Raw genomic sequence first — 27,534 nt, forward strand, 5'->3', positions numbered from 1 at the left:
CAACATTATACTGAATGGGGAAAGTTGAAAGCATTTCCCGTGAGAACAGGAACAAGATTGCCCACTTTCACTACTTCTGTTCAAGGATGTCCACTTTCACCACTTCTATTCAACACAGTACTGGAATTCCTAGCCAGAGCAATCAGACAAGAGACAAAGGGCATCCGAATTGGTAAAGAGGAAGTCAAACTGTCGCTGTTTGCCAATGATACAATTCTATACCCAGAAAACCCTAAAAATTCATCCTGAAAGCTCCTAGAACTGATAAATGAATTCAGGAAAGTTTCAGGATACAAATTTAATCTACACAAATCAGTAGCACCACTACACACCAACAGTAACCAGGCTGATAATTAAATCAAGAACCCAACTCTTTTGCAATAGCTGGAGAAAAAAAAAAAAAAAAAAAGAAAACCTTAGGAATATACCTAACCAAGGAAGTAAAATACCTCTACAAGGAAAACTACAAAACACTGCTGAAAGACATCACAGACCACACAAACAAAAGGAAACACATTCAATGCTCATGGATAGGTAGAATCAATATTGTGAAAATGACCATACTGCCAAAAGCAGTCTAAAAATTCAAAGCAATTCCCATCAAAATACCACCATATTTTTCACAGAACTAGAAAAAACAATCCTAAAATTCATATGAAACCAAAAAACAGCCCACATAGCCAAAGCAAGACTAAGCAAAAAGAACAAATCTAAAGGCATCACATGACCTGACTTCAAACTATACTATAAGGCTACAGTCACCAAAACAGCATGGTACTGGTATAAAAGTAGGCATGTAGGCCTAGTGCAGTGGTTCACGCCTGTAATCCCACCACTTTGGGAGGCCAATGCAGGAAGATCACTTGAGGTCAGAAGTTCAAGACCAGCCTGGCCAACATGGTGAAACCCTGTCTCTACTAAATATTAAAAAATTAGCCGGGCGTGATGGTACACACCTGTAGTCCCAGCTACTCAGGAGGCTGAGACAGCAGAACTGTTTGAACCCCAAAGGCGGAGGCTGCAGTGAATTGAGATCACGCCACTGCACTCCAGCCTGTGCGACAGAGCAAGACTTCATCTCAAAAAATGACAACAACAACAACAACAAAAAGGCATGTAGACCAATGGAACACAATAAAGAACCCAAAAATAAAGCCCAATACTTACAGTTAACCGATCTTTGACAAAGCAAACAAAAACATGCATGAAGTGGGGAAAGGACACCCTATTCAACAAATGGTGCTGGGATAATTGGGAGGTCACATGTAGAAGAATGAAACTGGATCCTCATCTTTCACTTTATGCAAAAATCAACTCAACATAGATCAAAGACTTAAATCTAAGACCTGAAACCATAAAAATTCTAGAAGATAACATTTGAAAAACCCCTCTAGACACTGGCTTAGGCAAAGACTTCATGGCAAAGAACCCAAAAGCAAATGTCTCAAAAACAAATAGATGGGACTTAATTAAACTAAAAAGCTTCTGCAAAGCAAAAGAAATAATCAGCAGAGTAAACAGACAACCTACAGAGTGGGACAAAATCTTCCCAAACTATGCATCCAACAAAGGACTAATATCCAGAATCTACAAGGAACTCTTATCAGCAGAAAAAAAAACAATCCTATCAAAACATGTGCTAAGGACATGAATAGACAATTCTTAAAAGACATACAAATGGCCAATAAACATGAAAAAAATGGCTCAACATCACTAATGATCAGGGAAATGCAAATCAAAACTACAATCAATACCACCTTACTCCTGCAAGAATGGCCATAATCAAAAAATCATAAAATAACAGATGTTGGCATGGAATGTGGTGAACAGGGAACACTTTTACACTGCCAGTGGGAATGTAAACTAGTACAACCACTATGGAAAACTGTGTGGAGATTCCTTAAAGAACTAAAAGTAGATCTACTACTTGATACAGCAATCCCACTACTAGGTATTTACCCAGAGGAAAAGCAGTCATTGTATGAAAAAGATACTTGCACATGCATATTTATAGCAGTACAATTCACAATTGCAAAAATAAGGAACCAGCACAAAGTCCCATCAATCAACAAGTGGATAAAGAAAATGTGGTATACATATACCACGGAATACTACTCAGCCATAAAAAAGAACAAAATAATGGCATTTGCAGCAATCTGGATGGAACTAGAGACCATTATTCCATGGGAGGTAACTCAGGAATGGAAAAAATCAAACATTTTATATTCTCACTTATAAATGGGAGCTCAGCTATGAGGGCTCAAAGGCATAAGATTGATATAATGGACTTTGGGGACTCGGGGGAAAGGGTGAGGGGGGGTGAGTGATAAAAGACTACACATTGGGTAATTGGGCACAGCATACACTGCTTGGGATGGGTGTACCAAAATCCCAGAAATCACCACTAAATAACTTATTCATGTAATCAACCACCACCTGCTCCCCAAAAACCTATTGAAATAAATTTTTTTTAATTAAAAAAAAAATAGTTTAGAGAGAAAGGACCTCTTAACAACAATGTGCCTATCCAAAAACAAAGGATATCTCTCCATTTAGTATCCTCTTTATGTTAGAGAAATTTTCTTTATGTAAGTTCTGCATAATTCTTATTAATCACACCATTTGATGTTCAAAAGAAGTTTAAGTTATCCAATGTAAATATATCCAGCTATACATTTCCCCAAATGAAAAAAAGAAAAAATATTTAATTAGCATGTATCTGTTGCTATACTATGTACTTTCCCAAATTTTAATTTACTTAGTTATTAGAACAAATACTTGAGGTAATATTGTCTCCAGTTTACAAATGAAGAAACTAAACTTCAGATATAGTAAATAACTTGCTCAAGGACACGACTAACACATACAACTAATATCCAAACTTAGGTCTGTCTTACTATAAAGATCATGCATCAATTCCCTCACTATAACTTCCAAAATATATGTGGGTCTCATTTGGGTTAATAATTTCATTATTTACAGAACAAACGTATCCTTTAATTTTGAAACAATTCCAGGAGTAACTGATATTCCCCCTTCTAAGGCCCAGGAAGTTGAGACTGAAAAATTAACCTGTCAGGACGAAATCTCATAGTTACTGAAGAGCAGAATCAAGTATCAAATACAACGCTTAGATATTGTGTTTTACAGTCGTGCTTAGATATTGTGGAAATAGGAGTAAGCACACAAGTGTGTTAAGTAACCAAGGAATTAGGGCATTTAAAAGAGTGGCTGGTAGCTGTTTTGCACAGCAACCTAGGAGGCAACACTAAAACCTACTATAGAAAGTAATGATGGCATGATGATACAGTATAAAGTATGTAAGTCTTGACATTAAAGAATCTTGAGATTAATGTGTCTTTGCTATATTTTTGTTTTTGTGAAGTATGTTGAAGTAAATGCCACATATCATTTTACCTCCATATACTTCAACATACATCTCTCTCAAAATACGTTATCCACCTATCTATAATGGTACTACTTAAAATTCATAATAAATCTTGATGTCATTCAGTATAGCCAGGCAATAATCAGATTTTCCTGATTGTCTCCTGTTTTTTTCAGTTTGCTTATTTGAAGCAGGATCAAAACAGTCTCGAGATTGCATTTGGTTGCTGTGTTTAAGTCCCTCTTAGCCTAGAGGGATACTCCTTCATTTTCCATACCACTGACTAGTTAAAGAAGCTAGATCAGCAGTCCTGTAAAAGGCCCATATTCTGTGGTGTTGCTTCTTTCTGATGTCACTTAACTTTGGTTCATCTAGCTCAAGGATGAGGAAGCCTTTTCTGTGAAAGGCCAAACTGGTAAATATTTTAGGCTCTGTGGGCCATACAGTTTCTGTTGCAACTACTCAACTCTGTCACTGCGGCACAAAAGCAGCTAGACAATATGTAAATGATTCAGAGTGGCTGTGTTTAAAAAACAAAACAAAACAAAACAATGTTATTAAAACAGTCATTAGGTCGAATTTGACTGAAAGGCCATGTTTTGCCAAACCTTGCTACAGAAACTTGATCTTAATTTTATACAGGCTCAACATTTTTGGCTGGAAAACTTCAGAGCTTATGCTGTATGTTTCATACGTGTGACAGAAGTCATACACTATCTCCTTACCCTACTTTTCATAAAACTGAGATTAAGCAATAGGTCCAGGTAGGGCAGACTGATTCCTCCACTGAGAAGTTCCCACGTGATCGTATGTCTAATGCTTTTATCCACTGATGATCATAGCCTGAATAAATTATTTCATTAGGGTTGGCAAAACGATATTCTAATCCTGCCATTACTTCCACATTCATTAACTAAAATTCTGCAAAGAAGTTTCCCTCAACAAATAAGGTTATTTGCTTAACCTATAACCAGAGTTCATACAGAGAAAAAGGATAAATGTTTAATTCTTTCTTCATAATTGCTTGTTATCAGAGTATGGAGTTAGTGCTTATTTGTTTTTACTGTATCCAGTAATTCACTGTTGTTCTAGTGGTGTGTGTGTGTGTGTGTTCCTTATTACACATCTATTGTTATACACCAAGGAGTTTTTATAAATTCAGTGCATTTCAACCAACTGACTTCATTATATTCTTTTATCATGTTCAAGTTCTCTCATCTTTTGGTCACTGGGAGCCCCCTTTCTATTGGCCATTGTGTCCTTTTGGCTGGAAATACTAGTCTTTGTGTAGCTTCTTTGCCTTCTGATACAACAGAATATCCCTAGTTTCTCTTGTATTTTCTGCCCTAGAATGGAAATCAGTCATTCATCCAATGACCCTTGGATTCTTCCAGTGAGGAATGGTATTTAGAGGTTCTAGTTGTGCTCACTGCTATTGTGCAATTATCAGAACATTTTACTGGGGAGGTCATAAGAGGGCAGATAATCTCAAATTCTACAAGCAGAAGCTTAAAGTAGTATAATCTTTCTGGAAAACAAATCCTGGCTCTAATTGTGTGACTTTAAAATTATTTTAATTGCACTGTGGCTCAATTTCCTGTAAAACATAAAACAGGGTCCATCTTATATTTTTGATGTGAAGATTAAATGAGTTCATATATATGTAAAGCATTTAGAGCAATGACTGCACACGGTAAGCATTCAATACAAATTAGATATTATTTTTAATGAGAGCTTGGAAAACACTCCAACCTTTGACCTAGTAATTCCACTTTTATAAACCATAAATAATAAAAATTCAAACAAAGATAAAAGCATATTAATTACAGCATTATGTGAACAAAACTGCAAACAATTTAATGTTCAAAATGAGGAAATAGTTTATGGAAAAAAGCGGTAAGGAAAAGAAGACCATGATATGTCAAATAATACCAACAAACCCATCAGCAAAGATGAACATTTCTACTTATCAAGTATGAATGCTCCTTTCATTAAACACTAATCACATTTTTATTTTTATGTCTTTATTGAACATTTGATAAAATAGTTTCATTTTTATATATTTACTAAATTAACAGGTGGTATTTATTTGTATTTCTCTGACTGCTTTTGAAGTTAATCTTTGTTCTAATTTTATTAGCCATCCAATTACTGTTTTTATAAATTGTCTTTTGTCCATCTACTGGAGATGGAAGAAAATTAACATTTAATGTAGAAAGTATTTGCATAAGTTATTTAATAACCTTATATCAAACCTTGAGGGTAGGTAGTGTAAAATCCAATAATCTAGCTTCTTGCCATGTAGAAATCTCATTTAATAGCAAACCAAAAGTAATTCAGAAAGAATTAATGATCCAGCATGTTTGGCTCATCTATCAGCACCACAAGCAGATGAGTTCTAGTAATAAATTTTAAAAGGTGAATGTATAAGGAATTAATCAGCTTGCTTTTGAGTTGCGTTTTGTTTACGGAGATCTCCAAGTACAACTATAAAAGAGCAACATAATGTAATGGTTAAGAGCACAGATTCTAGGTTATGCTATCTTGGTTCAAATCCTAGATCTTCCATTTACTAATTATGTGACCTTGGCTAAGATAGTTAATCTTTTTGTTTCTCAGCTTCCTTATTTGTAAAATGGAAATAGTATCGAAGCTGATGTATGTATATGTATTTATTTACACAGATTCATATGTTTATCATTTGTTAAGCAAATGAATCTGTGTAAATAAATACATATACATTCATACATTCACAGAGTCTGAATATCTGTATCCCTCCCCAAATTCGTATGGTTGAAATCCTAACTCCTAAGGTTATAGTATTAGGAAGTGGAGTCTTTGTACCTCATGAGGTGATTAGGTCATGAGGGCTCTGCCCTCAAGAATGGGATTAGTGTCCTTATAAAAGAGACCCCAAAGAACTAGCTAGCCTCTTTTGCCACGTGAGGACACAGCAAAAAGACACTGTCTATGAATCAGAAAGTGAGCCCTTACCAGACACCAAATCTGCCAGTGCCTCAATGCTGGACTTCCCAGCCACCAGAACTGTGAGAAATTTCTGTTCTTTATAAGCCACTCAGTCTATGGTATTTTGTTATAGCACTCCAAATGGACTAAGACACACATATACATAAACAAACACACAGTGATTAGAATGCTGCCTGGCTCATAGTAACCACTATGTAGGTGTTTGGACAAGAATGAGTGTATACATCAGTCCCTGCTTGAGTCCTGCTACTTCATATAGCATAGCTTGCTATTCAAATACTATACTATGTTGTAACTACTTCAAAATATTTCTACTTTACAATTTTGGTGATCGAGTCATGATTTTTTTTTTAAAGTGTTGTAGATGATATTCCAGATATGTAAATGGTAACACAACAGGAAAATCACATATATCACATACACCACAGAGGTTTCTAACCTCTTATCACAGTGCTTCTCAAACCTGAATATAAAATAAATCACAAGGGATCTTGTTAAAATGAAGATTCCAATTTGGTATCTGGCACGGGCCCTGAGATTCTGCATTTCTAACCAGCTACCAGACAGGACCAATGTAGCTGTTTCTACAACAGCACTTTGAATAGCAAGGATCTAGAGGTCATAAATGAGCTTTCAGACATTCTAGAATCAGGCATTATGTACAAAATTTTCTGTGAATGCACACAGGGGGATTATTTTGTGAGGAAAGGACCCACAATTCTTATATTCTCAGGTGTAGGGATGAGAGTAGGGGACAGGGCAGGAAGGGAGTAATCAGGGAAGATGAGAAAGATACAAATCAGCTCCTCATAGCTAACTGAAAAAAACAAAATTATCGTTACGAAAAAAAAGAAAATTAGGCTGGGTGTGGTGGCTCACACCTGTAATCCTGGAGGCCAAGGCAGGCAGATCACTTGAAGTCAGGAGTTTGAGGCCAGCCTTGCCAACATGGTGAAACCCTATCTCTACCAAAAAATCCAAAAATTAGCCAGGCACACGCCTGTAGTCCCAGCTACTAAGGAGGCTGAGGCAGAAGAATCGCTTGAAGCTGGGAGGTCAAGGTTGCAGTGAGCCTACATCGCACCACTACACTCCAGCCTGGGTAACAGAGTGAGACTCTGTCGAAACAAAAAAAAATTATTCATAAATAGACGTATTACAGACAAATTATAATTTAGAAGACTAAACTGAAGAATCTTTAAATTATAGAATAACAATATAAAAACCTAAGAGACCAAAAAAAAGCTAGGTATTATGAATATTATATTACACTTAATAGAAGTTCCAAATGGAGGAAACTTACAGGATAAAAGGGATTTAAAACACATATACAGGTGTAGACATATATATGTGCACATGTATTATGAATAAATACGTATGTGTGCATATATTCATACAACTAGACATATACACATATAAGTATTTTGGAAGAATATCAACATGGTCAGATAAAATGGTCTGCCAAATAGCAAACAATAATAATGACTGGAGATACACACACAGACACATACTTGTGAAAACTATAAACTCTAAATAGGAAAAGGAAATTACAAACTTCTAAAAGGACAACTCTTTGGTATGAGAACCAAAATGGTAACTTAAAAGTTACAAAATGATAAAATAACATACACAGAATTCTGAAAGAAAATATTAAAGCCTGGAATTCCATATCCAGTCAAACCATTACTCAAGTGTGAGGGCAAAATAAAAAAACAGTTTTAGCTGTGTATCCGCAACATATATATACAACCCAGGCCAGGCGCGGTGGCTCATGCCTGTAATCCCAGCACTTTGGGAGGCCGAGGCAGGTGGATCACAAGGTCAGAAGATCGAGACCATCCTGGCTAACACAGTGAAACCCCGTCTCTACTAAAAACACAAAAAAATTCGCCGAGTGTGGTGGCCTGTAGTCCCAGCTACTCTGGAGGCTGAAGCAGGAGAATGGTGTGAACCTGGGAGGCAGGAGCTTGCAGTGAGCTGAGATTGTGCCACTGCACTCCAGCCTGGGCAACAGAGCGAGACTCCGTCTCAGAAAACAAACAAACAACAACAAAAAACAAATATATTTATACACACAACCCATACATGTTTCTTAGTTGTGGGGGAAAGAAGGGAAAGATGGAGTGGGGAGAGAGGCTGGGGGTAGGAGAGAGGGAGAAGGGAGGGGGAAGGGGAGGGGGGGGAGGGGGAGAGGAGGGAGAGAGAACACAGCAAAATAAAATTCAGCCTGATTAAAGACTTCAAGAAAAATGGCAGGTCATTGGCTTGTTGGCACTGTCGTGGTAGGTGTGCTGAAGACCACTGGCCTTGTGGGATTGGCTGTATGCAAGAGTCCATAAGAGAGGCTGAGAATATTGTACACAAAGATTCTTGATATTCTTGAGCAAATCCTTGAAAATTCAGCACATAGAAAGTATACAGAACATGAGAAGCTGGCTATGGTTAAAGTGGAAGCAGATGTTAAAAAATTAGAAGACCAACCTCAAGGTGATCAAATAGAAGAGGTGATTCCTCGGGTTGGAACAATTGGTGGTTATCCATATGCAAAAACTGAACCTCTTTTTTAAACCTCATACCTTTTAAAAAGATAAATTATAATGAACTTTAGATCTAAACGTGTAACATAAAACTCTAAAACTTTTAGGAAAAAAGCAGAAGAAAACCTCTGTGATCCGGGATTAGGTAAAGAGCTTTTAGAAATGACACAAAAAACAACTCATAAAAAACTGACAAGTTGAACTTCATCAAATTTTAAAACTTCTCCTTTGCCAATGGCACTGTCTAGAGAATAAAAAGACAAGCTACAGATTCAGAGGGGAAAAAATATATGTAAGAACTCCCAAAACTCAACAGCAAAAAAACCACCAACCCAATTAAAAATGAGTAATGAATTTAAACATTTCACACAAGATGGCAAAGAAGTATATGAGATGTTCAATATCATTAGCCGTTAAAAAACACAAATGAAATCAGATGAGCTACCACCATATTCCTTCTAGAATGACAAAAACAAAAATATTAACAATATCAAGTACTGACAAAGATGCAGAGCAACTGGAACACTCTCACACTGCTAGTCAGAATGTAAACTGATACAGTCACTCTGGAAAATGGTTTGGTAGTTTCTTAAAAAGTTAAGCACGTATGTGTAACTTAGGACCCAGCAATTCTTCTCCTAAGTATTTACCCTAAAGTAGGGGTCCCTAACCCCCAGGCTGCAGACCAGTAATAGTCCGTGGCCTATTAGGAACTGGGCAGCAGAGCAGGAAGTGAGTGGTGGGTGAGCAAGCATTACCACCTGATAAGGTCTGCCTATGTCCCCACCCAAAATCTCATATTGAATTGTAATCCCCTTAATCTTTATAATCCCCACGTGTTAAAGGAGAGATCAGGTAGAGGTAACGGAATCATGGGGGTGGTTTCCCCCATGCTGCTCTCATAATAGTGAGCGAGTTCTCATGAGATCTGATGATTTATAATTGTTTGGTAGTTCCTCCTGTGTTCATTCTCCTTCCTGTCACCTTGTGAAGAAGGTGCCTTGCTTTCCTTTCACATTCCACCAGGACTGTAAGTTTCCTGAGGCCTCCCCAGCCATGCTGAACTGTGAGAAACTATACCACTTTCCTTTATAAATGGCCCAGTCTCAAGGCAGTTCTTTACAACAGTCAGAAAACAGACTAATGCACCGCCTGAGGTCCACCTCCTGGTGGCAGACTGCGAACCCTATTGTGAACTGCACATGCAAGGGATCTAGGTTGGGCATTCCTCATGAGAATCTAATACCTGATGATCTGAGGTGGAACAGCTTCATTCCAAAACCATCCTCCCTCCCTACCAGGTCTGCAGAAAAATTGTCTTCCATAAAACTGGTCCCTGGTGTCAAAAAGGTTGGGGACCACTGCCCTAGAGAGATAAAAACTTATGTCCACACAGAAACCTGTACTAGATATTTGTAGAAGCTTTATTTATAATAGCCAAAAACTGAAAACAATGGAAATGTCTTTCAATAGGTGAACTGATAAACTGTGGTATATCCATACAACGGCAAGGAATAAAACTACTGATTGATGCAACAATGTGCATGAATCTCCAAGATACTATGCTGAGTAAAAGCAGTCAGTCTCAAATGGTTATGTGTTGGACAATTCCATCTATATGACATTTTTAAAAAGACAAAACAAAAACTATGGTTAGGAACATCTCAGTGGCTGTCACAGATTAAGGGTGAGAACATGGTTGTGAATATAAAGGAAGAACAGGCAAGAGTTTTCTGGGATGCTGAACTGTTCTACATTCTGATTTTAGTGGTAGTTATATGAATGTGTACATGTGTTAACAGTCATATAACTTTGCACCAGAAAAAAAGAGAGTCAGTTTTACTGTATAATGTCTAAAACAAAATTTAAAAATAAACAACCAGCTACAAAAATCAACAAAATAAAGAAATAGTGAAAAAAATTAATAAAATAGAAAACAAGGAAAGCAGTACAGCATGAAACCAAGAGCTGGTTCTTTGAGAAGAACGTCTAAAATAAAGAAACCTTTGACAAGTCTGTTCAAGAAAAGAATGACAGACAAGAGAGACAGATAGGTATTAGGAATGGCTATGGTGATATAATCACAGATGTAGAAAATATTTTTAAAACAATATTATTTACAACCTTAAAGCAAATATGGAAATATAGGCAAAATAATGTTCTAGAACGTATAATTTAATATAAATTAGCAAAGCTGACTCAAGGATGAAGGAATTAAAAATTAAAGAGTTATTTCCCCAAAGGCATCACGCACATATGCTTTTAGAGTTCTAATAAACCTTTAAAAAACATAATTTCCATTTATTGTAGCTAGCCCCCTACTTAGATGAGGGAATAAAAGAATAAATAAAATAATAAAATAAAGACGAGAGATAAATCATGTATTCTGATTCTAATTCTCTCTAACCCACCCACATACAGCAATCAAATCAAACACTCAGACTCTTATTCTTACGTGGTGGAAAAAATAATGTGAAGTTGAATTGTATACAAATTTAATTTATGCAATTTCTTAATACTCCTTTGTATTTTTCATATGGCTCCTAGCCCCTGTGTAGTGATCCACTCCAGCAGCACCGATAGTAGTAGGTTCTCCTTAATCTCCCATCCTTTGTACCTGGGCAAATACTTTTATATACACGTAATCATGTTAGTATACTACTAGATCATAGTTTAGATAGCACTGGAGCCATATTCTGGTTAACTTTATGTCTGCTACTTTTTGAGCAAATTAGTTTGGTCCTAAAGTATCATCCACACAAACTGGATGTACCTAACTGACAGAATACAGGAGTCCTACCCCCTGACTTGAGCTCAATCCTCATTTAGCATCTCCATTTTACCTCCCACACAGCTCCTGCCTTCAGATGTGAGTTCCACTTCTCATGGAATTGATCCATCTCCACTGAGGTCTCTTACTGGCTTAATTAGTCCCAAAGCCCATGCATAAGAAGGGATCTACTTCTTATAGGCTCATCTGTATTATCTTGCTTAGTGGAATAAAGTTGAAACATACTAGGAATGAAAACACTTCTCCCCCCAGCATTTATTAGTACAAAACTGTTAATTTTTGCTTTCCTATTACAGTACCTATACAGTTCATAAACAATCACCTCTCCTTTTCTAATCTTAAAAGGTAAAATAATAATAACTGGAACACTACAATCTTTTATACTACTTCTAAACACTGAAATCAACAACAAAAAAAAGATTGTAAGTGCATCTAAAAGAATGGATTAACATACGAAAATCAAGCAGAAGAGAGGGAGGTTAGGTTACAGGAAGGAAAAAAAGAGGTAGAGGGCAGAAGAAAGCTAAGACTGACAATAGACTGATGTCATAAATATAAATGCAAAGTATAAAAAAATCAGTAAATGTATTCTAGCAGATTAAAATTTATCATTAGCAAGTTGGTATGGCCTATAAATGAATGCAAAAATGATTCAACATTAGGAATCACATAAATGTAATTTACTCCATTTATAGATAAATTAATTCATTTATTCAACAAGTATTGTCTGGCATTATACTAAATATGTTTTACATATAACTCTGACTCTATGGTAATTGCAAAAACATTAAGACAATGCCACTGTTCTCAAAAAAATTTTTGTTTGTGTTGGAAAATATAGTTATTTGTCATTTTACATATTTTTATTGTACATGTTATTTACAGTAATATGTAATAGGTTTCTTATTGTCATTTTAAATGAATATTTTAATAATTACTCAATTTTAATTCCTAATATTCTTAAAAACATATATAGCTCCTATATAAAAACCATTCTTTGGATTCCTCAATAATTGTGGAGTCCTGTGACTCGAAAATTTGGAAACTGCTGCTAAACAGAATTACCATATGCTAATATACCATAATTTATTCATCTATTCTATTGCTGATAGACATAGGGGTTGTTTCTAGTCTGGGACTATAACAAATAAGGATGCTATGAATATTCTTGTACATGTCTTTTGGCATACATTATGTACCTGTTGAGTTCATATCTAGGGGCAGAACTGCTGGGCCACAGGACATGTTTACATACAGCTTTAATAGACGCTGTTTTCCAAGAGGCTTTCAGCATTTAAAATGTGGTTAGTTGAATTGAGATGGGCTGTAAGTATAAAATTTGCACTGGATTTTGAAGACTGAGCATGAAAAACATAATGCAGAGCTTCTCATTAATAATTACTTTCTATTGTTTATGTGTTGGAATGATAGTATTTTAGATATATTAGTTTTAAAATATTAACATTAATTTCACCTGTTTCTTTTTTTAATGTGGTTAATAGAAAATTCAAAACTACATATATGAGTTACATTTGAGGCTCACATTATATATTTGAGATGTTTCTAAGAAGGGCACTTAGTTTTAGAGGAACCAGGAAGACTCCCCAAAAGAGGCAGCAATGGGAAGAAAACTGAAGGACAGCAGGAGTTAGCTTAGAGAAGAAAGTGGTGGAGGAAGAAATAAGGCAGGCAGTGGGAGGAGTGTGTATAAAGGCTGGAAGTCACAAGTATGGCAGGAACATGGTGTGGGAGAGGGGGAAGGGCAGGGGTTAAGGGGAATGACCAAGATGAGGCAGAAAGATAAAAACTAGCCAGATCCCCTGCCCCTGAATGATTATTCCTGCTTGCAGAGCACAGAGAAGGAATCCAGATCCGCCAGTGCCCTGCCCACAAGCCATCACCTCCAGTGTGACTAGAGCCCCAAGCCAACATCACCTCCAGTTTACCAGCAGGGGGTCCCTGACACCCTGCCCAGCTGCACTGTCTCCACCACTGTGGTGAACACCCACAGGAAGACAGGCACTCTGGCACTGCTAGCACTCTGCCACAGGTGCTGCAAGTTGGTCCCCCCAATCCAGCGTAGTTGATTTTGAAGCCTTGAAGAGCCAGAGAACAAAGTCGGGGCCCAATACAAGTACCTCAGAATTACAGCATGTAGTCTAGGAGTTGGGAACTGAGCACTGGCCGCCTAAAATCTTCCAGGAATGAAGCCAGTCAGCTGAATCCACCTTACACCACAAACACTCAAAGTTATCAAATAGGATAAAAGGGGAAAAACAATCCAAAGATCAGAAACCTCAAAGATTGAAGGTAGACAGTCCCACAAGATGAGTAAGAACCAGTACAAGAACTCTGAAAACTCAAAAAACCAGAGTGCCTTTTTCCCTCCAAATGACCACATCACCTCTCCAGCAAGGGTTCTGAACTGGGCTAAGATGACTGAATGACAGAAACAGAGATCAGAATATGAATAGTAACAAAGATCACTGGGCTACAGGAGTACATTGAAACCCAATCCAAAGAAGCTAAAAATCACAAGAAAACAATATAGGAGCTGACAGACAAAACAGCCACTACAGAAAAGAATGTAACCGACCTGATAGAGCTGAAAAACACACTTTAAGAATTTCATAATGCAATCACAAGTATTAACAGCATAAGAGACCAAGCAGACGAAAGAATCTCAGAGCTTGAAGACTGGCATTCTGAAACAAGATAGTCAGACAAGAATAGAGAAAAAAGAATGAATAGGAACAAACAAAACCTCTGAGAAATAAGGGATTATGTAAAGAGATCAAATCTACAACTCATTGGTATCTCTGAAAGAGATGGGGGAAATGGAACCAACTTGGAAAACATACTTCAGGATATCATCCATGAGAACTTCCCCAACCTAGCTAGAGAAGCCAACATTCGAATTCAGAAAATGCAGAGAACTCAAGTAAGATATTTCACAAGAAGATCATCCCCAAGACGCATAATCAACAGATTCTCCAAGGTCAACATGAAAGAAAAAACGTTAAAGGTAGCTAGAGAGAAAGAGTAGGTCATCTACAAAGGGAAGTCCATCAGACTAACAGCACACCTCTCAGTAGGAACTCTACAAGCCAGAAGAGACCGGGGGCCAATATTCAAAATTCTTAAAGAAATTCCAACCCAGAATTTCATATCTTGCCAAAGTGTCATAAGCAAAGGAAAAATAAGATGCTTTTCAGACACGCAAATGCTGAAGGAATTCGTTACCACCAGACCTGCTATACAAGAGCTCCTGAATGAAGCACTGAACATGGGAAGGAAGGACCATTACCAGCCACTACAAAAACGCATTGAAGTGTACAGACCAATGACATTATAAAGCAACTGCATAAACAAGTCTGCAAAATAACCAGGAAACATCATGATGACAGGATCAAATCCACACATATCAACACTAAGCTTGAATGTAAAATAAATGCCCCAAGTAAAAGACACAGAATGGGAAGCTGGATAAAGAACAAAGACCCATTGGTATGGTATCTTCAAGAGACTCATCTCGCATCCAGTGACACACATAGGTTTAAAATAAAGAGAGAATAATGTACCAAGCAAATGGAAAAGAGAAAAAAGCAATCCTAGTTTCAGACAAAACGGACTTTAAAACACAGATAAAAAAAGACAAAGAAGGGCATTACATAATGGTAATGGGTTCGATTCAACAAGATCTATTTTAAATATATATGCACTCAACACAGGAACACCCAGATTCATAAAGCAAGTTCTTAGAGATCTTCAAAGAGACTTAGACTCCCACATAATAATAGTGGGAGACTTTAACACCTCACTGACAGTATTAGATCATCGAAACAGAAAATTAACAAAGATATTCAGGACCTGAATTCAGCACTAGATCAAATGGACCTGACAGATACCTATAGAATTCTCTGCCCTAAAACAACAGAATATACATTCTTCTCATTGCCAGATGGCACGTACTCTAAAACTTGATTACATAATCCGAAGCAAAACATTCCTCAGCAATACAAAAGAAATGAAATCCTAAAAAACGATCTCTTGAACCACAGTGCAATCAAATTAGGAATCAAGACTAAGAGACTCACTACAAACCATACAATGACATGAAAATTGAATAATCTGCTCCTGAATGAATGACTTTTGGGTAAATAATAAAATTCAGGCAGAAATCAAGAAGTTCTTGGAAACAGGACGGCACGGTGGCACGTGCCTGTAATCCCAGCACTTTGGGAGGCCGAGGCAGGCAGATCACGAAGTCAGGAGATCGAGACCATTGTAGCTAACATGGTGAAACCCCGTCTCTACTGAAAATACAAAAAAATTAGCCAGGCGTGGTGGCGGGTGTCTGTAGTCCCAGCTACTTGGGAGGCTGAGGCAGGGGAATGGCTCAAACCCAGGAGGCAGAGCCTGCAGTGAGCAGAGATCATGCCACTGTGCTCCAGCCTGGGCAACAGCGAGACTCCGTCTCAAAAAAAAAAAAAAAAAAAAGTTGTTCTTAGAAACCAATGGAACAACAATACAACACACCAGAATCTCTGGGACACAGCTAAGGCAGTATTAAAAGGGAAATTTATAGCATTAAATGCCCACATCAAAAAGTTAGAAAGATCACAAATTAACAACTTAACATCACAACTAAAAGAACTAGAGAACCAAGAACAAACAAACCCCAAAGCTAGTAAAGACAAGAAATAACCAAAATGAGAGATGAACTGAAGGAGACTGAGATGCAAAAAACAATTCAAAAGATCAACAAATCCAGGAGCTGTTTCTTTGAAAAAATTAATAAAATAGACCACTAACTAGACTAATAAAGAAGAGAGAAAATTCCAATGAGCACAATCAGAAACAACAAAGGGGATACTACCACAGACCCCACAGAAATACAAACAATCATTAGAGAATGCTGCAAACACCTGTATGCACATAAACTAGACAAATCTAGAAGAAATGGATAAATTATTGGACACATACACCCTCCTAAGACTAAACCAGGAAAAAAAGTGCTGAATTCCCTAAACAGGCTAATAACAAACTCTGAAATTAAGTCAGTAATAAATAGCCTACCAACCAAAAAAAAGCCCAGATGGATTCACAGCTGAATTCTACCAGATGTACAAAGAAGGGCTGGTACTGTTCCTGCTGTAACTATTCAAAAAAATTGCTCCTCATTCTATGAGGCCAGCATCATCCTGACACCAAAACCTGATGGAGGTTTTAGTATTTAAAAAAACAAACAAACAAAAACACAAAAACAAAAAACTTATTGACAACAAAAGAAAACATAAGGCAAATATTCTTGATGAACACCAATGCAAAAATTCTCAAAAAATACTGGCAAACAGAATCCAGTAGCACATGAAAAAGCTTATCCACCGTGATCAAGTAGGCTTTATCCCTGGGATGCAGGGTTGATTCAACATGTGCAAATCAATAAATGTGATTCATCACATAAAGAGAGCTAAAGATAAAAACCACGATTATCTTGACAGATGCAGAAGGGGCTTTTGATAAAAGTCAACACCTGTTTATATTAAAAACTCTCAGTAAACTAGGTATTAAGAAACATACCTCAAAATAATAAGCACCATCTATGACAAACAAACCCACAACCAACATCATAATGAATGGACAAAAGCTGGAAGCATTACCCTTGAAAACTCACATAAGAAAAGGATGCCACCCTCTCTCATCACTGCTGTTCAACATAGTATTGGAAGTCCCGGTTAGGGTAATCAAGCAAAATAAATAAATAAAGGGCATCCAAATAGGAAGAGAGGATGTCAAATTATTCCTGTTTGCAAATGACATGATCCTATATCTAGAAAACCCCATAGTCTCAGCCCAAAAGCTTCCTAAGCTGAAAACTACTTCAGCAAAGTCACAGGATATAAAATCAATGTGCAAATATCACTAAATTCCTATACACCAACAACAATCAAGCTGAAGCCAAATTAGGAATGCAATTCCATTCACAACTGCAACAAAAAGAATAAAATGCCCAGAAACACAGCTAACCAGGGAGGTAAAAGATCTCTAGAAGGAGAACTACAAAACTATGCTTAAAGAAATCAGAGATGACACAAACAAATGGCAAAACATTCTATGTTCATGGGTAGGAAGAATCAATATTGTTAAAACAGCCATACTGCCCAAAGCAATTTATAGATTCAATGCTATTCCTATTAAACTACCATTGACATTCTTCACAGAACTAGAAGAAACTATTTTAAAATTCATATAGGACCAAAAAAGAGCCCAAATAGCCAAGATAACCCTAAGCAAACAGAACAAAGCTGGAGACATCATGCTACCCAACTTCAAACTACACTGCAGGTCTACAGTAACCAAAACTGCATGGTACTAGTACAGAAACAGACACACAGACCAATGGAACACAATAGAGAACCCAGAAATAAGGCAGCACGCCTACAACTATCTGATCTTCAACAAACTTGACAAAAATGAGCCATGGGAAAAGGATTCCTTATTCAATAAATAGTACTGGGGTAACCACCTAGTCACATGCAGAGGACTGAAACTGGACCCCTTCCTTACACCATACACAAAAATTAACTCATGATGGATTGAAGACTTATTAAATGTAAAACCCAAAACTATAAAAACTCTGGAAGACAAGCTAGGCAATACCATTTTGGACACAGAAATAGGCAAAGATCTCAGGACAAAGATGCCAAAAGCAATTGCAACAAATGCAAAAATTGACAAATGGAATCCAATTAAACTGAAGAGCCTCTGTCCAGCAAAGGAAACGGTCAACAGAGTGAATAGGCTACCTACAGAATGGGAGAATATTTTCGCATAGTTTGCAAAATATCCAGCATCTATAAAGAACTAATCTAGGCTGGGCGAGGTGGCTCACGCCTGTAATCTCAGCACTTTGGGAGGCCGAGGCGGGCAGATCACGAGGTCAGGAGATCGAGACCATCATGGCTAACACAGTGAAACCCTGTCTCTACTAAACATACAAAAAAAAAAAATTAGCCGGGCGTTGTGGTGGGTGCCTGTAGTCCTAGCTACTCGGGAGGCTGAGGCAGGAGAAAGGCATGAACCCAGGAGGTGGAGCTTGCAGTGAGCCGAGATTGTACCACTGCACTCCAGCCTGGGTGACAGAGCAAGACTCCGTCTCAAAAAAACAAAACAAAACAAAACAAAACAAACAAACAAAAAAACACAAACTAATCTAACATTCAGCATCTATAAAGAACTTAAAACAAATTTACAAGAAAAAAACATTAAAAACTGGGTAAAGGACATGAACACTTTTCAAAAAAAAAGACATACATACAGCCAACAATCATATGAAAAATAGCTCAACATCACCAATCATCAGAGAAATGCAAATCAAAACCACAATGAGATACCATCTCACACCACTCAGAATGGCTAATTATTAAAAATTCCAAACAGATGCTTGCGAGGTTGTGGTGAAAAAGCAATGCTTGTATGCTGTTGGCAGAAGTCTAAATTAGTTCAACCATTGTGGAAGACAATGTGGCGACTCCTCAAAGACCTAGAAACAGAAACACCATTGACCCAGCAATCCCATTACTGGAAATATACCCAAAGGAATATAAATTGTTGTATTATAAAGACACATGCACGTGTTATGTTCATTGTAGCACTGATTCATAATAGCAAAGACATGGAATTAACTTAAATGCCCATCAATCACAGACTAGATAAAGAAAATGTGGCACATATATCCCATAGAATACTATGCAGCCATAAAAAAGAACAAGATAATGTCCTTTACAGGAACATAGATGGAGCTGGAGGCCATTATCCTTAGCAAACAAATGCAGGAACAGAAAACCAAATACTGCATGTTGTCACTTATAAGTGGGAGCTAAATGATGAGAAAGAACACATGGACACATAGAAGGAGGGGAACAACACATACTAGGCCCTATCAGAAGGTGGAGGGTAGGACGAAGGAGAGGATCAGAAAAAATAACTACTGTGTACTAGGTGTGAAATGCTATACAGATATCACTAGATATGATGTAGCATATCACTAGGTGATGAAATAATCTGTACAACAAATTGTTTAATAATTGAGTACAACAAACCCCCACGTAATAATTGTGTACAACAAACTCCCATGACACAAGTTTACTTACATAACAAACCTGCACATGTATTCCTGAACTTAAAAGTGAAAAAAAAGAAACTAGCCAGATCATGAAAGCTCTAGTGAGTTAAATTTATATTTTAAGAACAGGGAACTGCTGTTGGGTTTTAAGCAAGAAAGTTATATTACCAGATCTGTACTTTAGATAAGTCGCTCTGGCTACTGCTAGGTGTGATATGATTCAATCAGGACAAGACTAGAGCCAAGACTAGTTGGGGGCTGTTACAATAATGTAGACAAAAAAAAATAATGGGCCTCTACACAAAGAGCACAGCAGTAGAGAGACATGAACCTTAGGCAAAACTACTATTTTCAAAGCTTCTGTTTCTTCTAATAATACCTACCTCACACAGTAATTTTGAGAACTAGTCATGGCATTTTTTGTATAGGTGTTCTGTATTCTCTTGGTAAAACTTTTACAGGCAATAATAATTTCAAGAAACAATTCTACTTCAATATATATCAGATACAAAGATTATTCTTATGTTTTCTCCAATATATGTATAAAGATGCCTTAACTATTAATGAAATTAAGTCACATTATGAAAGGTTTACTCCTTATATTTGAAAAGGTAAATTCCAACTACTAAACATCCTATTGTGCTCCACTTAATCCTAATATTAAAAGATTAGCACCATTTTTAATTTCTCTAAAAAGTGAAATGTAAGTGAACTAAACGTAGGTATCAAGTTAGTCTCGTTCAATGACAACACATGAGCATAAAACAATTTCACACCTTCACCAAACTGATACCAGCAAGTAAATGAGTTATTAACTATGTAAGAGGAAAATTAGAAAACTGTTCTGTCACTTTTATTTACTTTGAAGTTTTGGTACCTACTAAAGTTATATCTTCTGTAAAGCTACATGATCAAAAAAAAAAAGAGATAAAAGCTCAATTTTTCCAAATCTGCTCTGAAATTCACCCATCTTTTAATATATTCTTGACTCTACCAAAGACAATCTGATTTCTAAAGCAATCTTTATTGATAGCTTAGCAGAAAGCATTTAACTTAAGCAAAAAGGTATTGGAAATCCATCTTTTGCCCCACCCTTTGCTTCTTGCCTGCAATACACTTAAAACACTGTAAAAAGTTATGTTCTATACTTATTTCACTGACAAAATGACTGCCCTCAGAACTGAATTCTCCACAGTAACCTTCTTAAGGTTCCTCCCCTTGTAATTTAAGTCCATCTCTTCCTGTCATCTGTTGTACAACTATTCGCAATGTATCTTAATGCATAGTGTTCATAGCTTTCTCTATTCTAGATTAAGTAACAGAAATCTAACTTGCTAAGGGTCCAAACTGTTCTACTGAATTGAGGGAACAAAAATCACCCTCAAATTCTCATTCCTCCTCTTCACTGATGATCTCATATTACTTTGAGAAAATAAGAACAATCAGATGTAATGTCCACTTTCCCACCCCAAAACCTACAGACCTAAACACACTTGCACCAATATTTTCTTCTTTCCTTCTTATGGCAAGAGGGGAAAAATCCCCTTTTCTCTATCAAAAGGGCAATCTACACGCCTTTATCTCTACTACTACTACCTTGGTCCATGCTCCTGTTATCTCTCACTTGGATTACAGTCAAATTCTAACTGATCATCCCATCTCTACTGTTTCCCACTTCACAACAATACTCCACATAGTAGCAAAAGTGACTGTTTCAAAACATAAATCACGTGATGTCACTTAAATCCTTTGAATAGTTAAACTTAAAATAAAACCTAGACTCTTTACCATGGATTCTAAAGCCCAGAGTTTCTAAGTGTTACTCTAATCTCACCCTGTCGCTCTCCCTTATAACCATTATGCTCCAGTTACAGTGATTTTATTAATTTATCTGCAACTAATCAGCTCTTTCCTGATCCCGGGCCTTTCGTGCATTGTTCTCATATGCAAAGCTCTCTTACCCAACCATAACACAGTTAGCTATAGCTATCCTTTAGGTCTCATAAATGTCCCTTCATCAAAAAGTCTTCCCCTAATTACTCTGTGCCTGTTACTCACTATCTCTGCCCCGTGTTTGTTTCTGTGAGAGCACTTATTACAACTTATTCATTAGACTATAAGCTCCATGAGGGCAGAAACTATGTGCATCAGGTTTTATCTAACACAGTGCTAGACATAAGCAAGGGCTCAATAAATATTTGCTAAATGAACTGAGTGAAGCAATAGCCAGGGTTAGGCTACAATCCTGACTCTACTACTTCATAGTGGTTTGACTTCAGTTAAGTCACAATATCTCTGTGTTTCAATGTTCTCTTTCATAAAATAAAAAAAAGAATATGTATCTGATAGGATTGCCAAATAAGACCTACTAAAGATTAATTGGCAATAAATAAAGACTAATCACGAATCTTTCAATATAAGTATTAAGTACTTGTAAGTAAATAAATGCTATCGAACTTAATTTAATAAATGTTAGTTTCCTTCCTTCCCTTCTATAACTTAGACAGTGAGAATCCCCCAAGCTGATACAGTATTGAAGTAATATATTTATATATACTTAAAAAGAAGAGACTCTGATGACATGTATTTGAATAGATACATTGGTAATTTGTATTTGCAGGATCTAATCCTAAATTTTAGAAAATGGGAATTAAATAATGTGCAACTATCACTTAACTCTCTCCAAAAGGGGGGAGTGATAAGGAGAAAAGAAGAAACACAGAAAAGAAAGGTAAATTAGAAATTAGAGATCATCAACTTCCAATTCCTATATTTAGAACAACCTTCCTCTTTTTATAAAGACATGCAGCAAGAACAGGATTAATACTTAAAATAAAAATATTCTATATTTACTTAAATCTATATAATTCTCACGTATATTTCACGTATATTTCTACTGAACTTTCACCCCTTAAATTGTGGTATCACTGGTAAAGTGTAGAGAAAAAAAAAAAAAAAAGACAACATCTCATATCAGACACACAAAAAGCTCCTCTTGCTCCTTTAATAATTTAATAAGCTTTAAATTTTCTAACTACAAAAGTAAATCTTAACGTTTTCTTTAACTGCTGCTCACTTTTCAGGCTAAAATCCCTTTTATGTTCTTCAAAAGAAATTTTACTTTCTAGGAACCTTATAAATCATTTACTATACATCATTCAAATCTCCTCCATACTGTATCTGGAATACAGCTAACAGTGCTTGTTTAATACTTTCTGCCTGATAACCACCTAGAATTTTGTGGAATGTGCTGCCTACCTTCATATTCTCCCAAGGATATGGATATAATTTAGATTCTGAACTCAAGGAAGGGTTTATGTTAAGCAATTAATTCAATTTTATTCAACATATTTTATGTAATCAAACTTGACTTTGTAAGAAGTAATTGGTATCTGGTTTAGATTTTTCCCTCATGTTTCAGTTACTTCTATAACCTTTCTAAAACTGGAATTTCTTGTCTACCCTTAAACCAGTTATTAAGTGCTACTGAACATTCCATAAAATTCATGGGAAAAGATTCATCCATTACATATATGCAAGAGTAAAAGGATTATTTTAGGCTACCACAACATCTAGAATACTACTGAGAACAGTAAAGACTCTTTACTGTAATAAGCTGAAAACCAGTTTAAAAATGAATTTTATCACAAGTCAATCAGTATATGCTAGGAACAGTTCTACAGCTATCAAATGCTCTGGCATCAAGTAACCAAAAAATAACCATCTGCAACTCTTCAAGGTTACTGTAAAATGATATACAAACAACAAACACTCTAAATTAATTTTTTTTTTTTTTTGAGACAGAGTTTCACTCGTCACCCAGGCTGGAGTACAATCATGCAACCTCCGCCTCTCGGGTTCAAGAGGTTCTCCTGCCTCAGCCTCCCGAGTAGCTGGGATTACAGGCGTGCGCCAGCACACCTGGCTAATTTTTATATTTTTAATAGAGACGGTTTCGCCATGTTAGCCAGGCTGGTCTCAAACTCCTGACTTCAGGAGACCTACCTGCCTCCGCCTCCCAAAGTGCTGGGATTACAGGCCTGAGCCACCACGCCTGGCCTCTAAACTACATTTTAAGGCTTCATTTTGGGTAGTGTTTTTCAAGCTAAGGACTGCAATTTATTAGTGGATCCAAAATTAATTTAATGAGTCCAGACCAGCAAATGAAGAAGGGAAGGGTGAGAAAGAGGAAGAATAAACAGAAAACATCTGAGTGCACAGGTAGTAAGAGTATGGTTTCATTAACTTTTTTCTCTATGTACACAGTACCCTAAGCAATGTGTATTTTAAGGGTAGGTTTGAGTAAAAGTTAGGAAACACTAATCTGGGAGACAAACAGAAGTGGAAAGGATAAAGCAATGGAACTGTCAGAATTACCAACTTGTGGTTTAGGAGGTGAGCAAGACTAACAGCTTCTACTGACTAGGAGACAGAGGTTTTGGAAACTCCCATAGATTTGTAAAAGCCAGACATCCCTATGTGAAAAATGACAAAGTACTTTTTCCTCTTACAGTAAGCCTAGGACAATGCGTTGCAAAGCTTGTGGTTGTCACTACTGACATTTTTATCCCTTCAAACTTCCAAAGGTGGCAGAGGTCAACCTTTACTCTCTCCTCCTAACTCTTAGGCACATTGAATGCAGTTAAGATACAGTAGCCCCTGAAAGATAATTACAGGTCCTTGAACAACTACTTCTGGAAAACTTTATATTCTAGATTACAATTTAGAGTTTCAGGTAAGACTGGCATTCAGACAAGTTAATTTGGAAGTATAACAGTCACATATCAGAGCCCATAAAAATCGTCATCTGGAGAGTAGTACCAAAATAAACAAAAAAAAAAGTTTTTATGTATGTGAAATGTTTCAAAAATCTGAAGCACACCTTAGAGTCATTTCATTTTCAAGAGTCACTCTGTGAAGAATTAATATTGGAATTCCCCAAATATTGGCCAATCAACCTGCTTTTCTTTGCTAACAGCGATTCTGAATATTCAGTTTCATTAATAGACCTAACTGTTTTTGAAGCTATTTAAAACACACACACACTTTTTACTGTATAGGGGACAGTTTCACAAATTACAGCTAGTATCTGTTCTAAGAGGTTCAAGACGATAGCTATTTCTCAGGATGCATCCACTACCCATTACAACTACTATATATTCTAAGTTACCCAATTCCCGCTATTGTTACAGAACCACATCCCCCCATACTATTGTTATAGCCCTTTTTCACTATTATAAACCCACACATGGTTAGAGACAGAAGAGGACAAAAAACATGCAGCTATAAAGAGGATTTCTCAGTTCCAGGGTGAAGGGTTCCCTTTAATCTCTGCTGATACAGTTTAATGTTCTGCCTGGTTCACTACCTCCTTTTTTTTTTTTTACACTTTGAAACTTGCTGTGGCTTGAGACAACCACCTTTGGCATAATCACCTGCTGGTTTTATAATCTGGGCCCACACTGTTGGAAAAAGGAGTTTTAGTCTTTGCTTACTAACAATTCCTCACTGAACACAAATTCCAAAAAGATAAAGCTTTGATAAGCACCCACCAGAAAGTCACTTTGTGTACAAGTACTAAAGAATGCACCAAAACAAATTAAGGGGTTCACAGCCTCTTATCCCTCGAGGCAAAAGACTTGTAGTTCAAACACTGATGACACAAGTTTTAATGAAAGAAGAGCCCATTTATTTATCTATTCTGATCAGACATCACAGAAATTCAATTCTTATTATAGCAAAGGACAAAGCTGGACAATCCTAATCACCCCAAATTAAAGATACCTCTCAATTTCTTCTCTCTCCTGGGCCATTATACCAAACCTAGAGCAGAACTATATCCACCTTCAGGCCAGAAGAAACAACATAATAGCTTATTGATCTCTGGTGTGGACCCAAACCCACAAGTCATCAGGCAAGCAGGGATCACAGCCACTTGAAGCAGCTAACTATCAAAAGTCGTGCACTGGGTTTTTGGTCCCACACAAGCACACCTTTGGCAATTACCTCTACATAAAAAATGGACCAAACCACTCTCCTCACCAAAACAAACAAAAATACTATTAATCAGGTACGGGAGGAACACACCCTGAATTGTACCAAAAAGACTACTATTTCTTGGCTGTCGGTAAATGCCCAGTTACGTTCATTAATTCTTCATTTAGTCACTTGCCACCATCACATTCAATTCCGTAGATAAATGCGTTCAAAAGATAATACTTGCTGACAAATTGGCTGTTGACTAAACCTCACTACCACCACCATTATACTAGTCAAATCAGTGTTTGTGGCAAATGACTTAGACTTTTTATAAGTAAAATTTACCAAAGTAATGATAACTTCTAATCTTTTTCTGAGGAAATCAAAGCAACACTCCAAAAAGGAAAGGTTAAAACTGAGCTCTCTGAAATACCTATTCAATGTGTTTAACTGATGAACTAAGAACGGTGAAGTCAGAAGTGGAACTCATTTATCTTAAGAGATAAATGTTCTTTGCAATTAATTCCATTCAGCTCTTGCTCAGACCCCAACGCAATACAAAGCTGTCCTCACACAGTCTTCAGCCTTCTCTTAACCCGATCCATCGACTGGAATAAAGTAACAGTGACCAGAGCGGCGGACGATGATGGATGAAATTACAATTGAACTGGGAGCCAGGACACCCTAAGAGCGAGAGACTGAGGTGGGGCTGGAAACTATTTTCTGGCCTTCTCCCGCGTGCTGCTCCCGGGAAACCAACAGGATCCTGCACGCCCGGATTCGGCAGAGCCCTTGCCCGCGAGGTGGAGGGGTGGGGAGAAGTCAGCAGGGAGCCTTCTCAGGGACTCGGGTAGGGAAAGGACTGGTGCGGTGGGAATCTCACCGGTGAGAGAACTTCCTAACCCCGGGTGGGGGCGGGGGGGGGGCGGACCGTCCCGGCAGCGGCGGGGGCGACCTCCTCTGCTTTCTCACAGTCATACATCTTTGTGTGTGGATTGTGCCGGGCTATGGGTCCTCGAGCAGCTGGCCGCGGGGGCCCTCCAGCGCAGGTCGGGAAGTCCTCCCGCCACCCGCTCGCTCCGCCGGGGCCCTCCCGGCCGGGACCCCCAGCCCCTCTCCACCACCCGAGAGTCTGAAGGTGGGCGAGTGGAGGAAAGCATCTCCGTGTGGGGACACCCGTTCCGCCACATCCACCCCCTCGCCGGTCTTTGTCCCGCCGGCAGCCCGGCTCTCCGCCGGAGTCTCCAGGGGAACCCCAGTCCTGGAGGCCTCGAGGGCCCGGGTCGCCTCAGCTTTGTTCGGTCAGCGGGGCGCGGGGACGCGGACACTTACCGTACACCCCAGCGAAGAAGAGCAAGAGCAACGCAGACCTCCACCGCGGAGACTCTTTTGTGCTCCAGCGACGGGCCATAACCACGGCAGATGGAGAGAGAGAGGAGGAGATGGAGGAGGAGGGAGGAAGGAGGAGCTGGGGGTAGACGCCGCCGCCGCCGCCGCCGCCGCCGCCGAGCCCCCGGCTGCTCCCTGCGCTCTCCGCGGCGGCGGGAGGGGGAGGAGGAGGGGAGGGGCCGCCGCTGCCCGCGCGCGCTCCCTCCTTTCTCCTCCCTCCGGCTCGCCTGCTCCCACCCCGGACGGTGCGAGAGCCCCACGCGGGGCGAACCTCCTGGGGGCAAGGGCAAGGAGCTCGCGCGGCGGCGCGAGGCGAGGGGGTGGCGGACGCGGG

General features: G+C 38.1%; 1 protein-coding gene across 2 annotated transcripts in view; it reads right to left on the reverse strand.

The window, feature by feature from the left end:
* The window catches only part of LRP12 (LDL receptor related protein 12), a 91,498-nt gene extending 64,207 nt beyond the window's left edge, over positions 1-27,291 (reverse strand). The window contains exon 1 of one of the 2 annotated variants that reach the window (XM_015145735.3): positions 27,144-27,235. In XM_015145735.3, coding sequence (XP_015001221.2) covers positions 27,144-27,222 — 79 coding nt within the window. In that variant the 5' untranslated portion in view covers positions 27,223-27,235. 2 annotated transcript variants of the gene reach the window in all.
* Between the last annotated feature and the right edge of the window lie 243 nt (positions 27,292-27,534).

The sequence above is a fragment of the Macaca mulatta genome, chromosome 8 (genome assembly GCF_049350105.2).
Source record: "Macaca mulatta isolate MMU2019108-1 chromosome 8, T2T-MMU8v2.0, whole genome shotgun sequence".
Taxonomy (NCBI): domain Eukaryota; kingdom Metazoa; phylum Chordata; class Mammalia; order Primates; family Cercopithecidae; genus Macaca; species Macaca mulatta.